Source organism: Dryobates pubescens, chromosome 11, assembly GCF_014839835.1.
Source record: "Dryobates pubescens isolate bDryPub1 chromosome 11, bDryPub1.pri, whole genome shotgun sequence".
Taxonomy (NCBI): domain Eukaryota; kingdom Metazoa; phylum Chordata; class Aves; order Piciformes; family Picidae; genus Dryobates; species Dryobates pubescens.
In genome coordinates this window covers 24,940,397-24,962,622 of record NC_071622.1, presented here as the reverse complement: position 1 = coordinate 24,962,622, position 22,226 = coordinate 24,940,397, and the positions used below count along the sequence as shown (strand labels likewise).

General features: G+C 38.9%; 1 protein-coding gene across 6 annotated transcripts in view; it reads left to right on the top strand.

Moving 5' to 3' along the window:
• The window catches only part of CAMSAP2 (calmodulin regulated spectrin associated protein family member 2), a 75,591-nt gene extending 58,949 nt beyond the window's left edge, over positions 1–16,642 (top strand). For 2 of the 6 annotated variants that reach the window (XM_009900886.2, XM_009900885.2), the window contains 9 exons: positions 533–603; positions 1,075–1,144; positions 1,782–3,993; positions 5,619–5,755; positions 6,254–6,471; positions 7,518–7,590; positions 9,538–9,653; positions 11,153–11,271; positions 13,562–16,642. In XM_009900886.2, the coding sequence (XP_009899188.2) occupies positions 533–603; positions 1,075–1,144; positions 1,782–3,993; positions 5,619–5,755; positions 6,254–6,471; positions 7,518–7,590; positions 9,538–9,653; positions 11,153–11,271; positions 13,562–13,867 (3,322 nt within the window). In that variant the 3' untranslated portion in view covers positions 13,868–16,642. Of the gene's footprint in view, positions 1–532; positions 604–1,074; positions 1,145–1,781; positions 3,994–5,618; positions 5,756–6,253; positions 6,472–7,490; positions 7,591–9,537; positions 9,654–11,152; positions 11,272–13,561 lie in introns of all 6 variants that reach the window. The other 4 variants (XM_054165577.1, XM_054165575.1, XR_008462450.1 and 1 more) reach the window with 3 other exon arrangements.
• The last annotated feature ends 5,584 nt before the right edge of the window (positions 16,643–22,226 follow it).

Genomic DNA, 22,226 nt, shown 5'->3' with positions numbered 1-22,226 from the left:
AACATCTTTCACAGAACCTTCTTTATCCATTTCTGATACATATTGCAGTCCAGACACAAAGCAAAGTTTCAGACTAAGTGACTGAAAAGTGAGGTGCAGGAAAAGTATGAGATGTTAGCTGCAGCTACTCAGTTTTGAGGCCAATAGGAACTGCCTCATTTTGTTCATGTATGTTTGTGGGGTTTGCTAAAATCAGACATAAGAATGAGAACCTTCTAATAAAAACATTCACATGAAATAAATTGGGAAATAAATATGTTAAGAAAACTAATTACACTCTGCAGCCATTTGTGTAGGAGGAACTCCTTCCTAACTCTTTGGTTTATCAGCATTAGATCCAGTTAAAGGTAATAACAGTGGTTGCCATGTAGTTAATAAATTATTACTTACTGGAAGAGAGTTACATGTCACTTTCCTCCCCATCACAAAAAACAAATTGGTTTTGAATCAGTCCAGAACATGAAGCCTGGTTGTCCTGTCATAATGTGGCTTTTGATATATTCTTGCTAAGTTGATGTCTTTTGCTTTATAGATTGGAAAGCCCAACATACACTCCATCTCACCAACTGCATGCACCCCAGCAGCCTTATTCATCTGTTCCAGGTAACAATTTACAAATGGGTGGAACAGGCAATGAGACAAGGTGTTGTCTCCTGTGTAAATGGCTCTCTTGCTTATATTTATTGATCATTATTTATGCAGAAATTACTGAGAGCGCTTTACATAAGACTAATGTGAGTGAGCTCTGTAATTTATAAAACGTACAAGTGGGAGGTTTGCTTTTGTACCTCTTACACTGTGGGGTTTTTTTAAATTTGATTTATTTTGATTATTTGGAATATGGCTTACAACAAGTATTTGTAGTGTATTATTTGAGTGATGAGGAGCAAAATGTATACTTAAGATGAAATTGATTCAATTACTCTACTTGTGTTCTCTATATAAAATCCACTATTTTTTGCCATTGCAGTCTTCTCAGCAGTGAAGCAAACTAATTTTTTAAAGCAACAGAAGGTGATGGTAAAATATTTTTTTCATAGCAGTTACTTAAGGTTGTGTTTTAATTTCATTTAGGAGTCATCAAAAGGTCCTCATCAATGTCTTACGTAGATGGGCATGTAGGGACATGGCCCAAAGAAAAAAGGTAAGTACCTTACAGTATGAGTTGGTTAAAAAATAACCATTTATAGGTCATAAATAGCAATAAATGCTCCACTGCAGTTAAAATCCTTTAATGAGAGTTCTTCTGAGTGAGGGTGACAGAGCACTGGAACGGACTGCCCAGAGTGGTTGAGGAGTCTCCTTCTCTGGAGACTTTCATAACCTGCCTGGATGAGTTCCTGTATGGCCTGCCCTAGGTGATCCTTCTTTGGCAGAGATGTTGGACTCTATAATCTCCGGAGGTCCTTTCCAACACCTTACATTCTGTGACTTTGAAAAGTCAAAAAGCTGTGTCATGGATTAAAAACTCTAATAGGAAAGAAACTTCAGCAATAAAATACCCAGAATTTATTGCAAAGTAATAAAAAGCATCGGATATCTTTGGAGGCGTTGGTTTTATATTCTATTTTCTACATTTTTAATTTTAATCTATTTAATACATAGATGTAAATATACAAGCATCTGTTTATATTTATTATATTATCTTGTATTTTAAGCTAGTAAAAATACAGTACACCTCACGGTGCCCTTAATACTACCATCTTAAACCAGAATGTGACTCTTTCACTATAACCAATCATGAGTTGCTGAGTTACTTCCTTTTTTCTAATCTCCCTTAGGTCATCAGTACATGGAGTTTCATTTGACATTTCTTTTGACAAAGAAAAAAGCATTCCAGTATCCACTCCAAACAGAGGAATTACTAGATCTGTGAGCAATGAAGGCCTTACATTGAACACGAACCGCATGCCGAAACACATAAGGAAAAATCTGTCCTTCAAATCTGTAAATAGAGAAGAGGAAAATCAAGATATTGAAGAGGAGAAGGACATGATAGATCATAAAGACACAAAGGCCAATCAGTCTGTTAATGCAAATCAAAAAAATGCCAATGAGAGCCGCCGCTACAGATTTCCAAATGGAGCTCTGCAAAACAGGGCAGTTCTGGATGATTTTGGCAATCAGATTGAGACACCAACCATTGAAGAGGCCTTGCAGATAATTCATGACACTGAAAAATCTCCCAGAGTTATCCAACCAGACCAAATTACAAATGGGTTCTTTCTTCACAATCAGGAGATGAGCATCTTGAATTCAAACATTAAACCAAATCAATCTACCCCTGATATAATTACAGACACAAAAGGTGCTCTAAGTCCTGTGACTGACAATACAGAAGTAGATACTGGAATACATGTCCCTTCAGAAGACATTCCAGAGACAATGGATGAGGATTCTTCTTTGAGAGATTATACTGTAAGCATGGACTCTGACATGGAAGAACCATCTAAATTTCTGCAGGATTATGACATGCGAGCTAGCAATCACAGAGACCAATTAAGTCCCTGTCCCAGCTCAGTAAGTACTAAATCACAGGCAGGCAGCAGTGCTTCTTCAAGTTCAGGGGTTAAAATGACTAGCTTTGCAGAGCAGAAATTCAGGAAGTTGAATCACACAGATAGCAGGAGCAGTGGAAGCAGTTCTCAGAAAACCACACCAGAAGGTTCCGAGCTGAACATCCCTCATGTGGTTGCTTGGACTCATATTCCAGAGGAGGCACCTGTGCCTCAAGGAAGAGACACTACACAGTTACTGGCCTCTGAAATGGTACATCTTAGAATGAAGCTAGAGGAGAAGAGGCGAGCCATTGAAGCACAGAAGAAGAAAGTTGAAGCTGCGTTCACAAAGCAGCGGCAGAAAATGGGAAGAACGGCGTTTCTTAATGTTGTGAAAAAGAAAGGTGATGGAGTATCACCTCTCCGAGAAGAAGCAGCAGGAGCTGAAGATGAGAAAGTGTTCACTGACAGTAATAGGTTGAAAGAGAAAGAAACTCAAAAAGCAGATGAGCAGATTAGTAAGACGTCAGAATCAATAAAAGAAACCCCTGAAAACTCTCAGAGCAAATGGTTAAAATCTCCCGCTACTTCTACCGATGCTGAAAAGCAGTGGAATTTAGCAAGTCCCACAGAAGAAAATCTTAATGAAGGAGATATCTTAGAGTATACAAAATCTATTGAAAAACTAAACTCTTCCCTGCACTTCCTACAACAAGAAATGCAGCGTTTATCCCTTCAACAGGAGATGTTGATGCAGATGAGAGAGCAACAGGCTTGGGTTATTTCTCCTCCTCAGCCTTCTCCTCAGAAGCAGATTCGGGACTTTAAATCTTCATCAAGGCAAGCAGGAGCTCCATCTCCTGTTGCACCTTTCTCACAGGACTCTCCTCGCTCTACACATCAATCTCCACAGTCTTCCAACAGGAAGAGTGCCTCTTTTCATATTAAAATGCAAAGGACTCCTAGGCCAAATGAACTGAAAATCACACCTCTAAATCGCACCTTGACTGCCCCACGGTCTGTGGATAGTCTTCCCCGTTTGAGGAGATTTTCTCCAAGTCAGGTTCCCATTCAGACTAGATCATTTGTTTGCTTTGGAGATGACGGTGAACATACAGGTGAACCTCCATTAAAGGGAAATCTTGTGAAGGAAGTCAAGCCTACAGAAGAGGCAGCAAAAGAAGAAGGACCAAAAGCACAGAAACAGTGTGAACAGAAGCTTGAGGAAAAGGAGATTAAACCTATTGAATCAAATGTTTCTGAAGTATTGTCGCAGCCTATCACAGAAACTGTCTGCCTCACCCCAAATGAAGATCAGCTAAGCCAACCAATTTTACCAACACCAGCTCCCAAAACAGCTAACTTAATTGAAGTTTCCTTGTCAGATTTGAAGCCACCAGAAAAAAGTGAGGTATCTGTTGAGAAATATGAAGGTGAGAGTGATAGAGAACAATTTGAGGATGACCAGAAAGTGTGTTGTGGGTTCTTTTTTAAGGTAAGAAAACTAGTGGATGTGTGTTTACTCTTAAGCTTCTTTTGAAAGGGAACTTCTTCATTCAGATATGAATTTCAGTGATGACATTCTGAAGTCCAAGCAGATGGTTCTGCAACTTTGACTGTACAAGCATATCTCTTGCACTTGATGATTAATTTGGCATTGTAAGAGTGGTGATAATTCAGCTATACTGTATTTCTGAACATGCCAGAGCATCCCTTACCATTTATAGTTGTGGAAGAGTGGCTTGGAGTTTTTGCTGAGGAAGTTACATGCTGAATGTAGCTTTATTTTTTAACATAAGCTTTGGTGACCTTAATTAAACAAGTTCATATCTCACCCTCATTTTCCCATCCCAACCCCAATTTAACTTACTTTGTGTGTGTGTCTTTCTGTTTTTGTTGGGTGTGTTGTGTGTTGGTTGGTTTGGTTGTTTTTTGGGTGTTTTTTTTGGGGGGGGGGGGTGGGTGGGTGGGTGATGACAGAGTTTGGAATCAATATAGCTGATCAGTATGATCTGATATCGTTCCTTTATTGTTCCAGTATTGCAGGCCTATGGCACAGGCCTATGGTGAGAGTATAGCACAGTAAAGTAAAGCAAGAAGAAGGGATAGGAAAGGCAGAAGTGCGTAGCAAGGATAACTTCTACAACTTATATAAACTCGGAGTGCCTTGTTGGCATGGACTCATTGGTCCCCTATGAGTGACCACACATCGCACTATTACAGATTATTGGTCCAACTACTAATGACACGCGAGGTTTGTTGATGCAGGTGCATTTACATGCTGCAAGAGAGCACTGTTTTGGTACACTGATAGCTGGCTCTGCATTTATGCTGAGCATGGCCTACCACCATGTCAGGCTCTAGGCCTGCACTGCCAGATTGCTCACACTGCTCATCGCTGGCATTGCCACAGGTGGGGGCTGGAGGGGTTGTTTGTTTGTTTTGGTAAGAGATTTTTAAATGTTATTTAATATCGTCTCTTGCATTTTGAGCCTTCTATCTTCTCTTAGCTGGCTAAAGAAGTATAGTCTTCTGAGACTCCCTGTTGAAGTTTGTATTTGGGAGCACTCCCTGTCTTTTTGAAGAGTTTTCTTCAGGCAGTCTTAACTATAATGAAGGTTGTAAGAGAGTGGTCTAGGGGCTGAAAGCCATCAAGATTTTGAATTACTATCTTGGAATACCCGAAAATCTTGTATCGCTTACCTGAGATGCACCTTGCTTGTTCGGAAGCATTCCTCACTTCTAGCACCTGGCTGGATCAGAAGTTCCTTCTCTATGCTGTGTAGTTACTGCTTTTTGTGATCTATTACCTTCATCTCCATACCATATAATCTTTCAAAGGTGAATAGATAAGCTTAGGCAATGTGGGATCTAACTCTCATTTAGCCAGCTTTCTTATATGAATGTTGAGCTTCATATTTGACTTAAGAAGGAAAAAATTATTTTATGAAGTGTGTAGTAGTCTTAAGAAAAAAAAAATACAATATTTGAAACACTGCAAAGCAAGTTAGGATGTTGCAATCCAATGTACAGTATTGTCTAATGGCTTGGTAAAATCAGTTGCTGAATTCAGATCTTAATAGTTTTGGGTTCTTTTCCTTCAAATACTGCTGCCGTTAGGATGATCAAAAGGCAGAAAATGATATGGCAATGAAACGAGCAGCGTTATTGGAGAAGCGTTTGAGAAGGGAAAGAGAGACTCTGCTTCGAAAGCAGCAGCTGGAAGCAGAACTAGAACATAAGAAGGAAGAGACAAGGTAAAACTACGCATGATGATCCAAACTTTAAAATGTCTGATTTAGGTAAAAGCATAACTTCCAAGTTTAAAAAAAAAAAAGGCAAGTTAATATCAAAGGTACTTAATTCTAGAGCCAGATGTGCTGAGGAGCCCTACTGGAGACACGTGCCAGACAGTCCTGCAAAATCAGCAGGTGACATCAGTCTGTAGCTCAGACAGATGAGCACTGCTGGCCTGAGTGAAGCTCCTCAGAGCACTCTGTCCTGCACTTTATAGTCTGAGGGAGAGTGTATCACTTTGCGCAAATTTCTGCGCAAATTCACAATGCTTACTCAGTTACAGTTACATCACAATTTAAGCCATTTGAAAGTGTTAAAAAAAACCCAAGTTACTCCTATTGATATCTGTGAGTGTGAAGTTCAAAAATCTGGTGACTCTGTTGACCTCACTGTGGTAATTAAAACTGTTTCTATTGAATTTATTGGATAATCTGGAAATCGGAAATCTATTTTTTTAGACGAAAAACTGAAGAAGAACGTCAGAAGAAGGAGGACGAACGAGCACGGAGAGAGTTTATTAAGCAGGAATATATGAGAAGGAAACAACTGAAGCTTATGGAAGATATGGATACAGTCATCAAGCCACGTTCCCTATCGATCAAAAAAAAGCCACGTCCAAAATCTATTCATAGAGATCACATTGAGTCACCTAAGACACCAATCAAAGGTCCACCAGGTAACAAATGTTTATGTGGAAAAAGAGTCTGTTCATGCTAAAACACCAGCTTGATTTTTTTTTTTTGGTACTAACAAGCAAGTGCATTCATTAGTGTCTTGTGCTAAATTGAAGCTGCACGTGACCAAACTGGAAAGCAAAATTTTCCAACAGAAATGAGAAAGATGAATGTCACTTTACCTGCTATGCATGCATGCATATACAAACAAACAAAAAGGTTAATTGTGGGAAAACCCAGTGGAAGCACTGACTTGTGTTGCTAGTTTCATACACACCCATTCTTCATTAATCTCTTCTTGCACCTGTAGAACTAAGAATGAATAAAAGTTGGGTTGTAAGAAATCATTAAATAAAATGGTGATTATAAGGTAAGAATACTTAAATTCCTGCTTAACACAGGCAAAATTATAAAAGTTACTTCTATACTTCATGGTGTGTTTTCTATTTTGCTTACCTAGTGCAAGTGTAGTTAAGAATATAGCAACACTAATCATGTGGAACAATTTAACATTCTTACAGATGTCACATAACTGCTGAAATGATTGGAAGATTTACAACTCAAAAAAAGGAACCAGACTGTTCAGTGATCCTTTTTGTTACAGCATTGTATAGCTTTGCTGTTCTGCTGCATTTTCTCTAGCTGCTTCCTTCTATCTTCCAATGTAATTTAAAGTACTCCCTTAACAACATCCCAAGCTTTAAATTAAGGCTCTTAAGCTCTCATTCATGAGGACTTATTAGCTTTGATTGTAACCTTTGATTTGCATAGTGCAAATATTCCCATGTCCATGCTTCACATTAATGCTTAGCCTGAGACCATTCCAGGTGGCTGCAAGTGGCTGGGGGTCAGCAAATGTTTAGATGAAGTGCACCACATATGCATGCAGGCATATCATGTATGGGTGTAAGAGTTTCGTATATTGAAAGTTCTTCCTGACTTTCTAATGCTGGTGTTGAGTCTAATGAACAGACTCTACCACTTGCACAGGTTTATTTGCTTTAACTTTGTTTTTATCCAGGTTCACAGCTTTATCGTGTTTTTTCAGTATCTAGTCTTTCATTGGCATCGCTGAATACAGGGGACAATGAGAGTGTGCAGTCAGGCAAGAGAACACCAAGGTAAAGCTAAAATCACCATTTAATTTAATTACATTTGATTATCAGATATGTGAAATTAGCATGAATTTTAGAGGTCTTGTATATGTTGTATAATCCAAGAGCAGGTATGTTCTCCTGATTTGAGACTTTGAGAGTTTCTACTGTCAGGCTTTAGGGAACCAAGCCATGAGTATTTGTTTCACAAATTTTACCAAGTAAGCCAGTTGGGCAACTCTAAATGAGGTCCAAACAAAATGCTGTTCACACAGCTTCTTTAATTCACCTGCTTGGATTTAAGTCTCAGCTTGTGGATCCACATTTTGTTAAGCCTGTATGCTACATGCAGCTACATAGCTTTTCCCTTTGTTTTGTTTTTTCAAAGAAGCTTTTTTTTTTTTTTTTCTATTTTTTGGTATTTTTGTTTGGCTTGGGTTTTTTGTTTGGTTGGCTGGTTTGGGGTTATGCCTTTTTTGTTCTTTTTTTCCCTGTCTTTCTGTCTTTTTCTTTTTTTAGTTGTCCATGAAAATATTACATGTTCGCTAGGACTTCAGCATTAAAAGTCACACAGAAATTAAATAAAATAGATAAAGATAGCAGAAAATTAGTAATCTCACATACAAAGTCTATGTTCTAATTCAGAGGGAAATTTTTCAGTGTAACTACATAATGATATTCAGAGAAACACCATTTTTTTTGGATGGAAGAAAGATGAACTAGGAAAAGCAGTTTGATAAGTAGTACTGTGTGCTATTTTGTCACATGTCATGTTGTCATGACCACTGTACATCACAGATCAGCTCTGACATGCCTGCAGCTGGTTTCAATTGACTTCTCAATTTCCTTTAGTCTTGAGACCTGGCTTTGTTTATTACATAAGAAGCTTCAATAAAATGATCCGAGTATCCCTAACACTTATTATCATCTCTTAAAAATTTTACCAGTTTTAACTGAGAAGGAGATTTTCTTTTTTTCCCAGCTGTATTAGCTATTAGAAAAGGCTTGATGTTGCTCATTTGCACAGACTTCACAGGAGATTACCCCTACCTGTGTAGTTTTAGTTGTACAGTGTTGTACTATGCTTGTAAAGGCTTTGGATTTGACTTAGGGGCTTAAGACTTCAGAAATATGATAAAATTCAGTACAAATTGCTGAAAGTAGCATTGGTGAAAAGATTTTTCAGTGTTTTCCCAGAACCATACTTTGACCTTTTATCACATCAGAATTAGCTTTTGATGATCCCAGTAACACTGCTGTGGTCTCCTTCGTGAAGGTGCTAATCACAAAATGTATAGGATTTTTTTTTCATCACTGATTTTACTTGTGTGCAGGTAGAGTATTACAATACCACTTTCTTTCCTTATTCTTTGCTAGTATTCATACTCGGATGAAAATTTGACTGGTTTTGCATCAGCCACAATCAGAAGAAAACTTTAAATACCTTGTAATACTTTAAGAAAACATATGAGTGCAGACCCAGCCTGAGGAATTACAGCACTGGAAGTTACTGCTTATGAAAACAAAAATTAGAAAGGAAATGTTTTTGTTGTCTTAAATATAGCAGTTCTTATTGCCAACTGTTGTAATAAATGCAAATTAATACAAACTTCACATTTGTCTTTCTTTCATGAACTGGTGCTGAGATAACCTTGTCTCACTAGTACTAATGTAAAAGTAACCCAAAGTCCCACTCAGTGACAATAATCCACAACCTAGAATATCTGTATGTTTCTGTCCCTCAGGTGGAACCCTACTTATCTCACCAACTTCTTCCATTGCTTAAAGTATTTTGTGCAGAACGTGAACTCGCTTAACAAGAAATTTTTTTCTGTAAATATTGTGCATTTAGGTTTATAATCTGCAGTTCAAACAGTTGTGCTCTACCTCAGTACAGTTTGCCTTTCATATTAGAAAGCCTCTCTGCTAAACATTTTAAGTTTTTTTGTTTGTTTGTTTTAAATTAATGTTTAGATCTGAGTCTGTGGAAGGATTCTTATCTCCAAGTCGCTGTGGTAGTCGTAATGGAGAAAAGGATTGGGAAAATGCATCTACAACTTCTTCAGTTGCCTCTGCTACAGAATACACAGGTCAGTGACAACAATACTCAGAAAAATACCTGGCTAATAGTAGTTCTGTGCATGAAAGGTTTTCACTTACTTTTGTTTCCTGAAATTTGGTTGAGGACATGTTCCTAAAAATGTTACTTTCACCTTCTTTAAAATAGATGGTGATAATGCAAGGTTAAAGTCTTAAATCCAAAATTAAGGTACTGATGCAGTAGCACTGGTGATAACCAGAGTAGACTGCAGTTAGGCTCATAACAGCAAATGGATTCACAGGTCATTGTGCACTTGAGTAGTCTCTCCAGCACGGCAAGAAGAGTTGAAATTTACACTTGAAATAGAGTTACAAAAAGCAAAACCCAAACTCTATCAGGAAAAACAATCTGCTTAGTAATAAGAATGAAAATATTTTGCACCCTTTGTTCTGAAACAGATACATTGTTGTTTATTAAATCTTTATGGTCTGAGTATCCTCGTCTGTTTTTTTCCTGATGTCTTCATCTCTCTTCTCCAGATAATACAGCATATGATACTACAAAGGCCTTGCATCATCAGGACTGTAAAAGCTCCATTTTTGCTCAACTTTGCTCTTTACTTTGGTAAAGAGTAAAGTAGCATTAGGCCTTGAACAAAGTATGCAATTATTTCAGAAATTAAACCAGGATATTGTTGCAATGAAGTTTTGCTGTTCGATCACCCTAGAGTCACTAAAAACACAGCTTCCAGGCCAAGATGTTAGCACGTGAAGAAGTTTATTACGTTACACAGCAAAGTTATATACTCTATGAGAAGGCACGTGTGTCACATCTTACTTGGTTATTTTCTACTGCTGTGTGTGTGATTAAGGCATACAGTAGGTTAAAATAACAAAACGGTATTCTAACACATCCAACCAAATTCTGCCAAGTTTCTCCCTTCAGTTAAAAGATGTTTACATTCTTTTCTAAGTCAGAGACCAAACATAGCTGTTCCAAAGCCATCCAAAAACAACCCTTCTCCTACAGGATATTTCTCCTTCAACCAGATGAATCGTATCTTCTTACAGACAGAATAACCTGATAAGTATCAGGCCAGATATTTTAGTTCTGGCTTTGAGTAATGCAATTCAAGTTCCAGTTACTTGAAGTACTGCATCATCTTCAGTGTTATATACCTGTCACCCTTGAAATGACAAGTGTAGATAAATGAAGAGAAAGAAGTAATTTACTCTGTTCTGGGTGACTGAACTGTTGGAAAATGCTAAACACATTGGTGTTCATAGAAAAGGTCTCCTGAGAGGCAATATACTCACTAAGATTGCCAATAATAATGGTTTAAGAAAGACAGACATATCTGTAAGCAAATTCAGTAGTAGCTGACAGAATGACTTTTCAGTTGCTTGTGAAATTTGTGGTGTCTAATTTGTATTTTATTCCAGGATTTGTATTTTTATGCATGTGGAAGACCCATACCAAAAGCGCTTCATGGCATTTAAACTTTAGCCTATTGATTAACTTAGCTGATTTTTCATTCCTCTTCCATAGGACCAAAGCTCTTCAAAGAACCCAGTGCTAAATCCAATAAGTATATCATTCAGAATGCACTAGCACATTGCTGCTTGGCTGGAAAAGTAAATGAAGGTCAAAAGAAAAAAATACTGGAGGTAAGGGTATTTCTTCCCTACAAGCATAAACACCTAAGTCAAACCAGTCAGACACTCAAATAGAAATGCAAATATAGAAAGGAATCTTCTGATGTTATGACAGCTCTTAGGGAAAGGTCTGAGAGGCTTCTGTGACTTGCTTCCTATGTAGACAGACAGGTTCTCCTGTACTGTAAGTTTTCTAGTACTGTAGAAGCAATAGTTGTCCCATTGTACGTGCAGCGCAGGAACCTGAATTAATTGATATGTTAATTAATAGTTACTGCCTGTTTAATGTGGGAACTTTCAATACGTGGAATTTTATAATGTGCTCACAAATTGCAGAATACAGAATCAACCAGGTTGGAAAAGACCTTTGAGATCATTGAGTCCAACCTATCATCCAACGCTATCTAATCAACTAAACCATGGCACCAAGCACCCCATCCAGTCTCTTCCTAAACACTTCCAGTGATGGTGACTCCACCACCTCCCTGGACAGCCCATTCCAATGGCAAATCACTCTTTCTATGAAGAACTTCTTCCTAACATCTAGCCTACACCTCCCCTGGTGCAGCTTGAGACTCTGTCCTCTTGTTCTGGTGCTGGCTGCCCAGGAGAAGAGACCAACCCCCTCCTGGCTACAACCTCCCTTCAGGTAGTTGTAGACAGCAATAAGGTCTCCCCCCGAGCCTCCTCTTCTCCAGGCTAAGCAACCCCAGTTCCCTCCGTCTCTCCTCATGGGGCTTGTGCTCCAAACCCCTCACCGGCTTTGTTGCCCATCTCTGGACATGTTCCACAACTCAACATCTTTCCTAAACTGAGGGGCCCAGAACTGGACACAGTACTCAAGGTGTGGCCTAACCAGTACTGTGTACAGGGGCAGAATGACTTCCCTGCTCCTGCAGGCCACACTGTTCCTGACACAGGCCAGGATGCCATTGGCCTTCTTGGCCACCTGGGCACACTGCTGGCTCATGTTTGGCCAGCTGTCAACCAGTACCCCTAGGTCCCTTTCTGCCTGGCTGCTCTTCAGCCACTCTGACCCCAGCCTGTAGCACTGCATGGGGTTGCTGTGGCCGATGTGCAGAACCCGGCACTTGGATGTGTTAAATCTCATGCCGTTGGACTCTGCCCATCTGTCCAGCCTGTCGAGGTCTCTCTGCAGAGCCTCTCTACCCTCCAGCAGATCAACTCCTGCCCCCAGCTTGGTGTCATCTGAAACTTACTGGTGATGGACTCAATCCCCTTGCCCAGGTCATTGATAAAGATATTAAAGAGCATGGGACCCAGCACTGATCCCTGGGGGAAACCACTAGTTACTGGCTGCCAGCTGAATGTGGCACCATTCACCACCACTCTCTGGGCACAGCCCTCCAGCCAGTTCCTAACCCTAACAGAGTGCTGCTGTTCAAGCCATGGGCTGACAGCTTGGCCAGGAGTTTGCTGTGGGGGACGGTATCAAAGGCCTTGCTGATGTCCAGGTAGACTACGTCCACAATTTGTTTTCCATAACATGAAAAATACCCATCTCATATGTACAGACCCTCAGACTTGGGACCTTTAGAGCTAAAGCACAGCTCTCTCATGAACAGAAAGAACTGAAATACATCCCTCCTGTCTTTTTCTCCAGTTGTCCAGCAGTAGGGGAAATTCAGGACTTTCTCCTACAGAAATGTGCTAGTATAAACCCTGCTGAACAAACAGGGTATGGGTGAGAACACAGGAACCAGTGTGTTTCCATGCAAAAGGAGTAACTCAGAGTCTAAAGGCAGAGAATAATGGAACTGTTCCTTTTATCTAGTGTGATGAATATGACAGCGTAAATAGATCAAAGAACACAAGTACTTGGAATCGGGATCTAATTCCTTTTCTGGAATATATTTCACTACATTTTTTCTTGCCCCATGTTATCTCCATAGGTCTTCTGCATTCACATTTAGATCCTGCCTTCTTTGTGTTTCCAACTACTTTTTGGAAGTAAAAAGTTAAAAATCAAGACCACATAATAACCCCCAGAGATTACACCGAAGAACAGCTGTAAGAAGGTCTTGCTTAACTCTAGGATAGAGTGTATGTCCTGTACATTTTCAAGGTGTATGTCTGTAGAAGTTGTGTTGACTCCATTCAGATAGGTGAAGCTTAGGCAAATTCTAGTGATTAAAAATAAAGGTCTTCTAGGGGATAAAGAAAGACATTATTTAATTTCTAGTAGAAAGCAAATTCAAAATGGCAGTCCAGTGATTTTGAATGTTTTCCAATTGAAATGCAAAATTCATATTGTGAATCTCTTTCTTTCTTTCTTTTAAAGGAAATGGAAAAATCCGATGCCAATAATTTCTTAATCTTGTTCCGGGATTCAGGCTGCCAGTTCAGATCTCTGTATACATACTGCCCTGATACTGAAGAAATCAATAAACTAACGGGAATAGGTCCCAAATCTATCACAAAGAAAATGATAGAGGGACTGTATAAATACAACTCTGACAGGAAGCAATTTAGTCACATACCTGCTAAAACTTTGTCTGCCAGTGTTGATGCGATTACCATTCACAGCCATTTGTGGCAAACCAAGAGACCAGTAACTCCCAAGAAACTTTTACCCACCAAGGCATAGTAGATGGGGGGGAAAAAACTTTTGCTCCAGACAATTATGATAAACTTGCACTTCATCTTTACTGCCTATAGGAAATAGATTTCTAGTTGCCAACAAGACTCTTAGAACTTAAAACTGGACACCGAGTTCTGTTATCATGTCCAACTGGAATGTAAACAGTGTTTAGGAGCGCAGAAGATTATCACTTAGGTGAATAATTGAGTGATTACTGAAATGTTTGTGTGGAGATTTGTATGTGCTAATACAATATATAGAGTACATTTGCTCTGTATTTTGATTAGATACACTGAAGCACTGAATGTTCCTCTTTAGTGACGCAAACTACATTTTTTTACATCTGTTGCCTTATATGTTTGTATTTGTGCTTGTCTCAAAATATTTTTCTTTCACTAATGAAATACTTAATATTCTCAGTACCATTGAACTTTGCATACTGACTTACAGTAGAAACTAAACAACAAATTGTATGTCACTGAAGAACAGCTGAATAGGTCTGTTATGCAATATCCTTATTGTTTGCTGTAACAAAATGAAGATTCATTCCCCTGAGTATTTATAATTCTTTTGCAGTTGAATAGTACTGATTTGCTTATAGACTAAACAGTAAAAAAAAAAAAACAAACAAAAAACAAAACCCTTTTGAAATGCTTGATGTTTCCTTTAAACAAAGTATTTAACAACTCAGGGTATAGTTAGGTGATGCAATTATTCCTGTTTCAGTAAGTAATGACTGCCCATTTGCACGTTTGTAATACCATTAGAATGTAAAGTTAAAAGATCTGGTAGATCTCTGAAACAGTTTAAGCAAATGTGCATTTTTCTGCATAGTTACAGATGAAGAGCAAGCACGCAGTCAGGTTATGCTTCTCCAAGAAAAGAACAGGAACTTGTGAAACATTAAGAACTAGATCCCTGAAGTTTGCCTGACAGAACACTGAAGTTACTCAGAAGAATCACAGAATTCACTAAGTCACAGATCTTTCAGAAGTCAGGTATCTAATTCCCATTGATTTTAAGATTTCTAAGACAGGCCACTGTCTGTTCTTTCTGCCTTCAGATCTTCAATTTTCTGGGCAATAGACATTTGATAAGAATTCTCAGTGTGTCTTAGTAAATGGTTTTATTGACACAACCCAACAGATGATGTCATGTGATACTTGACGATTTGAAACACATAAAGCAGGAAAAAAGCCTCAATGACATTTCAGTTTTTAATATGGCCACTTACAAGAACAAAACTCTAGACTTATTTCAGTATTATTTATAAAGGGCTGCATTTGATTTCAAAACAGTGTTTGACAGATCACTATTCTGTTTCAGTGTTTGTTTGTCTTATAATTTGCTTTTAACATAGCACTGTTCTGAAAAAAAAAAAAAAAAAAACAAACCAAACAAAACACTACAAACTTGAAGCCTCCCCTAAATCTGTGGCTATTTTGATAATATACACCAGAGGATTTGTTGGGGTGGGGGGAGGGATCTCATTCTCAGGAAAAGACTTGAATGATTTGTGATTCTGTTCTGTTTCAGTGTTGTGACAACTCCATTAACATAAGACAGTATTGTGCTGTAAGTACATAGTCCATTCTGTTTCATTGGAAGACTCAAACTATGTTCATATTTCTCTCCTTAAACTGCTTTGAGAGAAACTATGCCTCACTACTATGATGTGCTCATTTATTTATAGAAAAGGTGCACAGGAATGAGATGTCATTAAGCAGTTAAGAACAGTTGGTTGGGTTTTTTTTATTATTATTATTATAAGGCCTTAGGCATCAATGCATCTGGATTATAAACATTTTCTCAAAAATGCTGTCAGTTTTACTGTAATTTATGTTCTTATATTTATGTATATTTGTTAAAACTGTAAAAAAAAAAAAAAAAGGAAAAAAAACACACTTTAAAATACATGTTTAATATGTATGTGGCTCAAAACTATTTGTGGTTAGCTGATTCCTACTGTTTGCATGTATATCACCAGGATCTGTAACTCTTATATTTCAAGTGTATACATACTGTGTAAATAGGATATAAATAATATTAAAAGGGGGGGGAAGAGGGTTTGCACATTCTGCCTGTTAGACAGTTCCTACAAATGCCATTGTAGGAACATCTTGAAACAATATGAAACTGTGTATAATACACAGTGATTCGAGAAACCAGGAGGTTGGAATTAACAGACACACACAGAGTGAGTAACTTCAAAAGAACTTTTATCATGGGAGGCTTTTTATTTCTAAAATCTGTGCTATGGTTTAACTGAAGACTTGCAACACCATGAAGACACAAATATATAAGTCAAAGTGAGCTTAAATACATGACAGGAGTTGAGTCATTTTAAATCTATCTGAATGTATTACAAAATTTAGATTTGTTAACAGGTTACAGATTTGTGCAATGTCTGAACGTAGAATGTGAATAATGCTGTTGAAAACTTCATTGCTTGCAGTGTAAAGTTTTACTTAATACAGGGAAAAGTAAAGCTAGATATGCTTTTCCTTTTTAAGCCTGCAAATTTTCTAAGTACAGTGGATCTTTGGTTGGGATCATGTTTGGAAAAAAAAAAAAAAAAAGGAAAAAAAAACCCACCACAATAAAGAAAAGGAAGCTTTCCATAAAGGCCAGTATTTATCACTGACCTTTTCAGAACACACTGGTGCTTTCATCAGGGGTATTATTACTGTTGCTACGACTGAATTGCCAAACTCTCATCTTAGTTTTTGGAGCAAAATTTCATATTCTAACAGTCATAATGGCTACTGAAATATTTTTCTTTTGTTGTTTTTTTTTGTTGGTTTTTGTTGTGTTTTTTTTTTAAATTTTATGTTAGTATGACTGTTAGTTTTTATTATTTGGCTGTTTAAAGCCAAATTCAGCTATTTAATTATGATTTAATGGGCACTGTTGAAAAATGTACAGTGTATTGTGTGTTTACTTGTCCACTTCTATGGAGCATAGCTTCCATATTTTTTCAAATGCTGTGCTGTAAAATATTGTCATTGCTACTTATGTGGTACAGTGTAGTTTTTTCCTTTCATTTAAATAAAAGCATGGCATCAAAAGTACTTTTTTGTTTTATTGCTTACATCTAAATATAAACTTAAAACTGTGAAAAGTTCACATTAATGTTTAAATCTTGTTTCTTCTGGTATTTCAGCAAGATAGAAAATACAGGAAATACTATTGTAGGAAATATGCACCATATTTGTTTCTCCTTTTGTTCACCATTGTTTTCTCCTGACACATAACTTCACTTTCTGGTGTTGTCAGAGGGAGGCTATTAAAGAATTAAGCTTCTCGTTTCCTTCTTGAGAACAATATGGTGTCACCCTGTTATCTTCAGAAGAGTACTCCAGCTAGCCTCCATGGTTCCAAAACCACAGAAACTTGTTGGTTAGCATAATGGAATGGTTTCAGATGGTGTAATGGGTTAACACAAGGGTTAACCTGCCTGCTCCCCCAACACAGAGTTGAGGGAGAAGTAACATACAACAACTCAGCGTTGGGATAACAGGATAAGAGTTTACTGAATAAATGACATAACATAAATGCACAATTACCTTTGCTAATGATTAATCTAATAATACAGTGCATGATTACCTTAGCTTAGCTTATTTGCAGAAGCACAGCAAAATGCAGGAGAAAAGCAGCATAAAAGAAAGCCAGCAGCTACCCTACTTCTACTTGTCTTGCTGCCATCCCTGTGGAAAGAGCCAACACCCAAACGCCTGGAACCCAGAAGCAGCAATGGGAACAGGAAGCCTCCCATACTACAACGTGAACTTCAAGCCCCATAATACTTTGCTCCAGCCAGCACTTTCATTTTGAAGCTGGCGTGACTGTGCATGATATGAATAACAGCAGCAGATTCAACTCAACCCATGACAGATGGGAAGGTTTTTAAGTTGAAGTCTTAACTTCCTCAAGATAGCTAATAAAGAACATGGCTTCTAGTAAAATAACTTGTACTTAGTGGTGCAATCTTAACAGAAACAGTCTCCAAAGAAAGTCTTTCTCAGATTTGTAAATTGGCAGTATTGTCCAGTCCCAAATCATGCTTTCAGGAGTTTTATGTTGTCCTGCTAGGCTGCAGAGCATGAGCAAGGGCTTGCTTATAGGGGATGTAACCTCACTGTAATTGTTAACTCAGTTATTGGGCAAACACAGATAAAAGAAATGTGAATTTCAGAGCTTTTCAAAGGACAGCTTCTGGGATAAGATACAGAAATCTGGTGGTAAGGCTTTTGCTATTGAATTGAGAACCACTGTGGATGAAAACTAATAGCTGTCCCTCCTCCTCCCAAAACTGGTTATTTTTCAGCCAGCTTACTCTGTTCCATGTGCAGTATCATGAACAAGATGACACATGCCAGGAGCTGTGTTGGAACAGGAACTCCCAGTTGCACTCAGTAAGGCCATTTTTTTCAGTGGAATCCCTGCTTAAAATTTTAATCTAAAAATAGCCTTTGTCTAGACGGGCTTTAGAACTAACTTCTTTTTCTCTATCCTTGCGCAAGTAACACCATACTTGAGAAAATATAGATCGTGCCCTGGTTAATTTGTCAGAATACAACTGTACTGTGGGTCTGAATTGGTAGAGAGTTTTGTGAATCAGAATTGTGCAGAGATCCAGTAGCACCAGCTGCCAAACAATCATCTCGGTTACCCTTAGCACCTAAGCTCTTGGATCAGTCACCATACAAAGGTGATGTGAAAAAAGAGCTTTGTTTCTCAAATACAGCTGTACTGGTCAAGTGTAGATGTCTTTTCTCCCATAGTTTAATAAATACACAGCTTTATGAGGGCTAATCCTTTAACTACTTTTATCTTTTAGAATAGCAAATAATGTATTTTTCTTTTTTTCTGTCTTGTTACTAATTTAATGAGCTGAATAAGCAGTTTGAAGAATTGTGGCTATAAAAATCTATCTTGACAACCGCAGCTTTATACATCTGCATTTCCATTTTCTAATTAATTACATTTGTTTTTTAAAAATCAAAACAAAAGAAATTCTCTTCTTCCGTGTCAAGGTGGCAGAAAGCAAGCCAGTATTTTTAACCCACGTAGAATCTTTGTTCATTTATAAGCAAATTGCTTTTAAAAGCAAACTGTTCCATTTAGGGAAAAAGGATGTGAAGTGCTGTTTGCGTATACATACAGATACGTGCATGTGTACTTTCAGATTTACTTGCTTATACACAGATGAAAAAAGAAACACACTTTTTATTTTCACAACCACAGCCAAGAGTTAAATACAGTAGTGGTTACACTAGCTTCTTTCCTTCCTAGCAAGGAAGAAAAACAGCTACCTTGTCTGTTTTACACGTGGAAGTACTGGTCTTTGTGGGCAGGGAAGCAACATAAGATGTGCACAGTCAAGGGCTTAGTACAGACTCTTTGGGAGATGGAGTTCCTAGCACTAGGCTTTTCATGAAATTTCTGAATTTGTAAGTAATACTGATGGATGCAAGACAAAACATCCTCTGATCAGAAAAGCTAGTAACTAGGATTTCAAGAAAGGCCAGAAACCAGTGGAAAAGTGTTAAGCATTCCCCTGAAAAACTGACTTCAGATATTCAACGTTGCTCCACCTCTTTGTAACTCATTCATTGACAAACTCAAACAACAAGATACTGAAATTTTTTTTTTCTCAAAAGATGTGTCTTTCTTCGGTTAATGGTATGCAAACTTTATGGAGATTAGGCACTTTATGTCACTGTTAATCTGTTCATGGAGATTTGCAGAAAGACTAAAAGCTGATATGAAGCTTTCTGTCAAGGCAATTCTGTCTTACCCGTTCTACATCATCAGTGATCTAAATGTCTGCAGTGCAAGACCTGGCAAGGCCCCACAAGCCTGCAATTATTTAAATTACCTGAAGCCAGATTACACCCTGTGTCAGTATTTTTCTTGTTTGAGCTACCTGAAACTGAAGCTACGATGCTGATGTAAACAGTTCTTCTATAGATTATGCAAGAATTTTGCTGAATTGTCACCCCAAATCTTTGGAAATCCGGAAGGACTGAAGGATTGCAATGAGTGAAAACTCTCTACAAGTAAAGCTTTAAACAGAGTTGATTTGGTTTTGGGTGGGGGTGGGTTTGCAGCTTTTTACAACATCATGTAAACAGAAAATGTAAAGAATTTAATCATTATAATGACTAAAGCCCACACTTTTATGGCACATTTTTATGATGACAACACAAAGATGTTTTGCAAGAACTGCTAGACTGCACTGGCAGATCTCATGCAAGGTTAGCACCTGGGAACAACACTAAGAATCTATGCAGTCTGGCTGATGTTGTCTGTGGCCACCTGCAACATCTGTAAAAGAGTCACAATTACTATTTTCTTTTCAGAAGTGTTCCAGGAAGATAATGCCATGCCCTGTCTTGTCACTAGGCAATGCAGAACTCCTCCTCTACTAATCGTGAATTTCAAGCTCTTGAAAACCCACACCCAGCAACTTCACTATTCATGGGAGTTTCCTTCTTTGCTACAATGACTAGAGAGTTCAAGCTGAGACCATTCCAAAGATGTCTTTCCATGCCTGAGTAAAAAGTTATGAACAATTAGAGGACAGGGTCTTCCATCTGCCCTTCTCTGTCAGGATGTTATGATGTATCCTAAGCAAGTATTTAAGAGCCCTCCAAGGCAGGTGCATCAAGTAATGTTGCCTATTCTTCCATTGCTCTTCCTGAGCACAGACACTTGGTTCTTGAAATCTCTTTCCTATAGGAATTTTCTACTTCCTTTGTAAAAGGCAAAGAGCAAGAAACACAGTATTTTAAAGTTTAGAATTACTTTTCCTTTTGGGTCTGTAACTGGGGAGATGCTTAACCTTTCATTTCTAAACTCCAGCCCCACCAGATTGATGAGGACCTACACTTAAAGCTATTGCACAGTAATACCATTGTGAAATCAAACATAAAAATGTGTGTTTACCTAGTGCTTTGTAGATTAAACCAAGTTTTAGACAGACTTACTCTTATCCAAGTATATGTTCAGCAAAGTTATGCATAAAGCATGGTTTACAGTCATCCTGGTTGTGTGCACTCCACCTGATTTATCATGTCTACTCTTACCAGACTGTACATTTGGGGAAATGGTTTCATTTATGTAATTATGTTTTCTATTACCCAATGCCTCCAAAGGCAAGTAAGCAACAAGTGATAGTTTTGTCAGTAAAAGGTAAGATTTGTTTTACTAGCAAATCAAGAGCTGACTGCTGCAGAAGGAACCAAGTTCCACATTCCTCGCTCGACCCTGACAGTCAGTGATGTGCAGGCAGGTAGCACCCCTCACTGGATGGTCTTTGGGATATTTCTCTGTATTCCTTTTCAGAAAGAAGAGAGAATGGCATTAAGATTCCCCTCTGCCCTTCAGATGATCATCACTGTTTTCATTGTGACAAGTCTGTCAACGTGCTGCTGCATACATACGGCGGGGGGCGTGGGGAGGCAGGTCCTAGCGTATTATCTTCTGTATCTCACAGCCAAATTTAAATACTGAGAAAGCTTATTAACTGTTCACTGTGATAATTCTAGATGCCATTATCTTGTGACAATTCTAAAACTGTATTCAGTGTATCCAAATGTCAAATTACACATAAATACACCTTCATAATATACACGTGGAACATATGCATATATAGGATTTCTGTACAGAATGTGTTTTCTTCAACAGGCTTATGAAGCGAAGACAGAAATAACACACTAAAAGGATCCAAGGCTGGCAACACCTCATGCAGTAATTTCAAGGTGTTCCGCTGCACGAGCGAAGGCAATGCGATCCTGGCAGAGCACGACGGCAGGTTAGCGAATAAAGTGCACTTCCTCTGCAATGGCTATGTGGCTTTTTGGGGTACCCCGGACTGTGTTTGAGCGGCTAACAGTGCATGCGTACCGAAAAGCGCGGAGATCGTTTTCAGTCTGGCACCTGGAAGGTAGCGCTCAGAGCGCAGGGCCAGATGCGAGACAGTGTCTGGCCAGGCGCGGCCACAAGCGGCGCAGGAGCCGCGGCCGAACGGCGAGCCCGGGCCACACGGCCGAGCTGCCTTAAGGGGACAGCTCTTTGTGTGAGAACATCGAATGATTTGTAAGTTGTTCTCAGTGCCCCCCACCGCTTTAGAAAACCCTTCCCTACCCCCATCATGGAGACCGCCGAGGCCCTGACTGCGGAGGAGGTGCCGGGCGCCTAGGAAAGCGTTGGGCGGAGGCACGCTGCACCACTCCCCCGGGACAGGCCTGGAGCCGCCGCGGAGTTTCGCAGGAGGCCGTCGGGGCGCCCGCGCTTGCCGAGGCTGGCAGCTGCGGACCCGCCCGGCAGCCGCGCCCCTCACGCCGCCGTTGCCTCAGCC